This window comes from Nannospalax galili, unplaced genomic scaffold (genome assembly GCF_000622305.1).
Source record: "Nannospalax galili isolate Female #2095 unplaced genomic scaffold, S.galili_v1.0 scaffold180, whole genome shotgun sequence".
Classification (NCBI taxonomy): Eukaryota; Metazoa; Chordata; class Mammalia; order Rodentia; family Spalacidae; genus Nannospalax; species Nannospalax galili.
In genome coordinates this window covers 4048655-4055640 of record NW_008348199.1, presented here as the reverse complement: position 1 = coordinate 4055640, position 6986 = coordinate 4048655, and the positions used below count along the sequence as shown (strand labels likewise).

At 48.1% G+C, this 6986-nt stretch overlaps 1 protein-coding gene across 4 annotated transcripts in view; it reads left to right on the top strand.

Annotated features, from left to right (window-relative positions):
- Septin3 (septin 3) overlaps positions 1-6986 on the top strand; it is a 30197-nt gene that overhangs the window by 14770 nt on the left and 8441 nt on the right. For all 4 annotated transcript variants that reach the window (XM_029569146.1, XM_029569145.1, XM_008844783.1 and 1 more), the window contains exons 3-6: positions 3454-3582; positions 4020-4101; positions 4419-4556; positions 6205-6322. In XM_029569146.1, the coding sequence (XP_029425006.1) occupies positions 3454-3582; positions 4020-4101; positions 4419-4556; positions 6205-6322 (467 nt within the window). The remainder of the gene's footprint in view (positions 1-3453; positions 3583-4019; positions 4102-4418; positions 4557-6204; positions 6323-6986) is intronic.

Sequence of the window (6986 nt, the reverse complement as noted above, 5' to 3'; positions counted from 1 at the left end):
ATTCGAACCCGGGTCTTCTGCAAGAACAGTCAGTGTTCTTAACTGCTGAGCTATCTCTCCAGCCCCTATTGCTTTTATTTTATGTGTATGCGTGTATTGCCTGCATGTAGATAAGTGCACCCATGTTGTGCAATGCCGTCGGAGGACAGAAGAGGCTGTCAGATCCCCTGGGACTGGAGTTATAGACAGTTGTTAGCTGCCATATGGGTGCTGGGATTTGAACCTGGGTCTTCTGCAAAAAACAACCAGTGTTCTCAACTGCTGAGCCATCTCTCTAGCCCCTAACATTTTTTTTCTTACATTTTATTTATTTATTTGGGTTAGGGATGGGTTGCACATGGGCCACAGACAACTTGGAGGAGTCTGTTCTATCTTTCTACCATGTGGATCCCAGGGATAGAACTCAGATCATCAGGCTTGGTGGCAGGTGCCTTTACCCACTGAACCAACTTACCAGCCCTGGTATAGCCATTTAAAAAAATTATTTATTTTTATTTTTATGTGTATAAGTGTTTGCATGCATGTATATAGGTGTACCATGTGTGTGCAATGCCTGCAGGTGGCCAGAGGAGGGTGCTGGGTCCCCTGGAATTGGACATATGGATGGCTGTGAGCTGTTATGTGGGTGCTGGGAACTGAAGCCCCCTGGTCCTCTGCAAGAGTAGCCAGTACTCATAATCACTGAGCCATCTCTCCAGCCTCTGGTAAAGCAATTTTTAGCATAATGGTCTAGGTGGCTTCTGCAGCTCATCAGGTGGAACACGAAATCGTCAACTTGCCATCCCTAGTCTTTGCCAGTTCTCTCTTTCCTTACCTCCCTATCAGTAAAGAGACCATGGCCCCAAGGGGCCACTGAGAGTAGTACCCAGGCAGTCAGTGAAAACACTACAGTTGCCTCTCTGCCTGTTTTACAGACATCTGCCTGCCTCTGCCTCCCGAGTACTGGGATTAAAGATGTGTGCCACCACACCCGGCTTCTGCTTTTTTCTCCAGTAGACCCCACAAATGCTCTAGACCAGCATTTCTTGGACTTTACCATCGATAGGATTCCCCTGGAAGCCCAGTTAAAAGGCAGATTCTGAGGGGTGGGTCATCTGCTGCAAACATCCAGACAGTGCTGACATCACTCACCAGCTGCAAGGCTTTCTGGCGTGATCTTGTGTTGTGAGAAGCCCTGCTTAGATCTGTGGTTCTCAGGTGCTGTGGACTTCCTCTTTGAATGCACTCTGCTACAGAATTACACAAATAACACAGGTAGAAAGGGAGCCATAGCTGGAGAGATGGCTCAGCGGTTAAGAGCACTGGCTGCTCTTGCAGAGGATCCCGATTGGATTCCCAGCACCCACATGGCAGCTAACAACCATCTGTAACTCCAGTTCCGGATCCAGGGGATCCGACACCCTTTTCTGACCTCCATGGGCATTGCATGACATGAGAGCATTTACATGCATGTAGGCAATACACTCATACACATAAAAGAAAATAAAAACAGTAAAAATAAAAAAAGAAAGGGTGCCATAGTAAAAGAGGCAGGGACTGTAGCCTGCCTGCCCAGCTTCCCCTTGTCTCCCACGGCCCTCTCTGCTGTGCTCTTCCAACAAGACATTAGGCCTTCAGGGAACACATTTTAAAAACCGCTAGGGGCTAGAGATGGCTCAGTGGTTAAGAGCACACAGAAGACCTAGGTTCAGTTCCCAGCATCCACATGGCAGGTCACAGCAGCCTGTAACTACAGTTCCAGGGGATCCAACACCCTCTTCTGCCTCTGTGGGCACTTGCTGCATGTACATACATGTGGCAAACACTCATTTACATAAAACAAAATATAAATTTTTTTTATTATTTTTATTTTATGTGTATGAGTGTATTGCTTGCATGTATGTAAGTGCACCCATATCATGCAATGCCCACGGACGACAGAAGAGATTGGATCCACTGGAACTGGAGTTACAGACAGTTATTAGCTGCCATGTGGGTGCTGGGATTTGAACCCGGGTCTTCTGCAAGAACAGCCAGTGTTCTTAACTGCTGAGCCATCTCTCCAGCCCCATAAATATTTTTTTTAAAACTCCAACGATACTAGGGGCTGGAGAGATGGCTCAGTGGGTAAGAGCACTTACTGTGTAAACATCCCCAGCACCTATGTACAGAAGCTGGGTGTGGCCACTCTTGTGTCTGTAATCCTAGTGCTGTGGAGAGCAGAGACAGGAGGATCCCTGCCACTTGCTGGCCACCAGCCTGACTCCAGGTTCCATCAGAGACCCTGTATTGAAAGAATAGGTAGAAGGTGATGGAGCAGGACACCAGTGTCCTCATGTGGCTGTGCATGCATATGCAGTGAACACTCACATGAACATGCACATTCCACACTAAATGTTGAAAAAAAGATGGTTCTTGGGATGCGAGCCCTGGTTTTGCACTTGCTAGTTATGTTGTCTCACACACATTTTACATTAGAAGAGAATTAATTTTACTAATTAATCTCAACTAGAGCGATGGCTCTGCCTTAGGACCCATAGGGACCAATTTTAGGGGTTGACGACTTAGCTCAGTGTTAGAGTGCTTGCCTAGCAGGCACAATGACCTGGTTTTCAGTCCTTGGCAGCAGAAAAAAAAAAATCCCAATTTTGCAAACAGATGTGGAAGTACTCTAGTCCTGTGAGGCAATATCTGAATGCAGAGTAATTGGATTCTTTTTCTTTCTTTCTTTTTTTTTTTTTTTTGATCTTTTTGTTACAGGGTCTCCCTGTAGCCCCAGATGGCCTGGAACTCACTATGTAGACCAGACTGGCCTTGAACTCGGCCTCCCGAGTACTGGGACTAAAGGCATGCACAACTGTGCCTGGCATAATTGTATTCTTACTTTTTGTATTATTAAAGAGTAAAAAGCTGCTGGGCATGGTGGCACAAGCCTTTTAATCCCAGCACTTGAGAGGCAGGGGCAAGTGGATCTTTGTGAGTTCAAGGTCAGCCTGGTCTACATAGAGAGTTCCAGGCCAGCTGGGGCTACAGGGTGACACTGTCTCAAAAAGACAAAATAAATAAATAAATAAAAAAGAGTGAAAAGCTAAGTCAAACAAAAACCCAAGCCAAACCATACCAGAAAAGTTCTACATTATACAAATGCAGAAGTTGTGCCTTCTCCCAGTGGTCCTGGGGCTCCAGGAAGGAGGGAATACAGATTCCAACTGCCATTTCCCAAGGCCCCTCTCCAGTAAGCAGCCAGCCATTTTTACCTACTATTCATCCTCAAGGGGTGCTCAAACAAGGGTTGGCCTGAGTTAGAACTCTGGAATTATGTAAGCTCATGGGAGAGCTTGAGGCTCAGGAGGTAGATGTGGGGTCTGTGTCCCTCCTCCTCCTCCTCCTCCTCCTCTTCCTCCTCCCCTTCCTCCTCCTCCTCTTCCTCCTCCTCTTCCTCCTTCTCCTCTTCCTCCTCCTCCTCTGCTGCAGGCCAGAGTGGACTGGGCAAGTCAACACTGGTCAATACACTCTTCAAATCCCAAGTGAGCCGCAAGGCCTCCAGCTGGAACCGGGAGGAAAAGATCCCCAAGACGGTGGAGATCAAAGCGATCGGACATGGTGAGGACTAGGCTGGGGTCTTCTTTGGGTATCATTTGGCGGGGGGGGGGGCTGTGGCACCAGGAAGGAAGGGGGCTTACTCATATGTGAAAGAAACCCAAGGGTAGAGTTGAATTAAGCCCTAGACTTGATGAAGCCAATCCCTTAGGCTGCTAGCCCCAGAAAGGGAGACAGAGGAGGGGGTCTTGAGCTGGGTCATAAAGCCAAGGTAGGATTTCAACAGACCTAGAAGCAGAAAGAAGTAGGGTGGGTCCTCTAGGTGTAGAAAACAGCATACATAAAAGCTCTGAGTTGGAAAGACCAAAGACCATAAACTTGGCTTTTCTAATAACTAGTCTTGAAGACGAGGGATGGGTGTTCCTGGTCAGGAAGCTGCGGAGCACCTTGGGTCAGCTGCAGGACTGACCTGTCTGATGATTTTTCTCTTCACCTCCCAGTGATAGAGGAAGGTGGTGTCAAAATGAAGCTGACGGTCATTGACACCCCGGGTTTTGGAGACCAGATCAACAATGAAAACTGGTATGTGTCTGCCTCTGAGATTTCTGCCCCAAATACCCTGCTAGGAAGATGTGAACATGGTGCAGATTCATTCACATTGAGAACCATCTGTCCTCCCTGCTCTGCAGGTCCCTAGTGCCCAGGCAGAGTCTGGGTCCTGTTGAGGGAGTTCTACCCTTGCTAAGCTATCCTATGGGGCAGGTGGGAGAGAACTGACCAGCAGGTAGAGAGAAGGGAGGGTAGGTGGGTGTGAAGAGACTGTGACTTGACTGTTGCTAAGAAGTACTCCTGAGTCTTGTCCTTACAGTGTATTCCACCTGTTTTTTCCCATCCCTCAGCTGGGAGCCCATTGAGAAGTACATCAACGAGCAGTATGAGAAGTTCCTGAAGGAGGAGGTGAACATTGCCAGGAAGAAACGTATCCCTGACACTCGTGTCCACTGCTGCCTCTATTTCATCTCCCCCACAGGACACTCGTATGTACCAGCCCCACCCCTGCTACTGGATCTGGTTTTGATTTAGGTCATCTGTGCCAGTTCTGGGTTAGATAATCAATACCTGGACTCAACCAGGTAGGACCAGATAGGCTTGAATACAGTCATGACCCTCTGACCTTGGGATTCCCTGGGCGTTCCATAAGAAAAATCTGACTTTCTTGCCAGGAAGGGTGAAGCTGACGATTGCTGGTTCTCACAGCTCAGCTAGCTCAGAAGAGAGAACCCGAGCAGAGGGCACCTCGTTTTAGTCAACATTTATTCAACAAATTCTTGCTTTGGCTGAGGCTCAAGCCTTAACCAAAGATCTCAAGGTCTGGGGACAGCAAGAAAGGTGAAATAGAGTAGATCAGGGCTACTTATTTGGGGCTGATATTTGACAGGATATAGAACTTAACTGTAGGTATCTGGAAAGTGACCACCTCAACAGGAGCAGCCAGACATCTAGGGATGAAGGTTGTGATGGGTCCCATGATAGGCAGTTGGGGAACAGGCAGAGGTCAGAGACCTCATTGGTATTTTCAGCCACCTTCCTACAGGGATGCGTGTGTATCCCTAAGCTCCTGTGCTGGGTCCAGAGATCATGTTTTGAAAGGCCGACATAGCAAGGTAGGCCGGTACTCAGTGATATTGAGTAACAGAGGAGGCAGGATGTGAAATAAGAACCCTGGACCAGGCCAAGGACCTCAATAAAATGAGGGTTTTTTTTTTTTTTTTTTTTTTTTTTTGGTCTTTTTGAGACAGTGTCTCCCTGTAGCCCCAGCTGTCCTGGAACTCACTATGTAGACCAGGCTGGCCTTGAACTCATAGGAATCTGCCTGCCTCTGCCTTCTAAGTGCTGGGATTAAAGGCGTGCACCACCATGCCCCGGACGAGGGTTTTTTTTTTTGAGGGGAGATTCCTGGGAATTGAACCTAGGACCTCGTACATGCTAAGCAAGCACTCTACCACTGAGCTCTGTCATCAACCTTCTTTTTACTTTTTATTTTAAGACAGAGTTTCACTAAATTGTTCCAAATTGCCTTGAAGTCACTCCATAGCCCAGGCTGACCTTGAATTTGAGATCTACCTGCTTCAGCTAAAGTGATAGTTTTATCCCTCCCTAGACCTTGACCCTGAGGGTACCATCAGACAATCCGACTTAATGAATTCTCCAGATGGCAAACTAGAGTCAGATGGGGGCTCTCGGTCCCCAGTGGGTCCTACAGAATGGAATGTGGGGGCTGGAAAGAGGCCATTATGAAGTGTTGTTTTAGAGGCACAGTAAGTGCTGCATACATCATACAAAACATTCAGGTGGGGGTGACCGTACACATATGTCTCCAAGAGAAAGAAATCCTTAGCTCAGAAAAGGTGTCATGGAGGAGTGATTTGAAGTTGCTTAAGGAGAGGCTTGCCTTGCATGGAAAGTGAGGAAGAAGGGGCTTCATTGTGAGGGGCTGATTTGAGGATAGAGCTGGGGACATGCAACAGATACTGAAGGAGTGGACATGTCAGAGAAGAGAGGCTGTAGCTCATGGCCTCAGCCAGATTCCCAGACCAGGCCTCTCCCAAGGGTGCCCTGGGAGGTGGCAGTGGCTGAGATGGGGAAGCAGGTGGTTCTGACACTCCCACCTTCTCTGGGCCCTAGCTTGCGACCTCTTGATCTTGAGTTCATGAAACACCTCAGCAAAGTGGTGAACATCATCCCTGTCATTGCCAAGGCCGACACCATGACCCTGGAGGAGAAGTCTGAATTCAAGCAGAGGGTGAGCTGGCCCCTTTCTCCTTTTCCTGTCTCCAGCACTTCCTTCCCCTCCTCTGGGTCCAAGCCATTTCCTGCTCGCCGTCCTCTTCCATTTCCCCTCTACTCCAGTTCCCCACCCTAACTCCTCCTTAACTATCTCGAAGGCAAGGCTAGCAGTACCTAGGACCAAAGGTAAGTCCATGCAGCTCCAGGCTGCCTTTTTCCTCACTCTACGTACTTGCCTGCAAAGGCCTCTGGATATGCTCATCACTGTAGTCCTGTGACCTCACTGTTCCAACATCATGTTACTTGAAAGACTGGACTAATGGGTTAGCCAACCAACACTAGTTCTTATTGGAATGATCCATAAGCTCAGACGGGTGCTGGATGCCCAGAGCTCAAGGAGTGGGCATGAGACAATTGTAAAGACCGTTGCTACTTTTAAGAAACTCATTGTCAGGCTGGTGTGGTGGCCTATGCATATAATCCCAGTACAGAGGCAGGACAGAGAGGCCCAAGGATCACAGGCCAGTCTGGAATATGCAGGGAGACCCTATCTTTAAAAAATTAAAAGAAAGAAACCAAATAGAACACTGAAGAGGTCCTGGAAGAGGCGAGACTTAAGCTGGTCTTGAAAGAAGCAAACAGAGGGTCGAGAAATGGGGACTTCACCTCTGTTCCTTGCA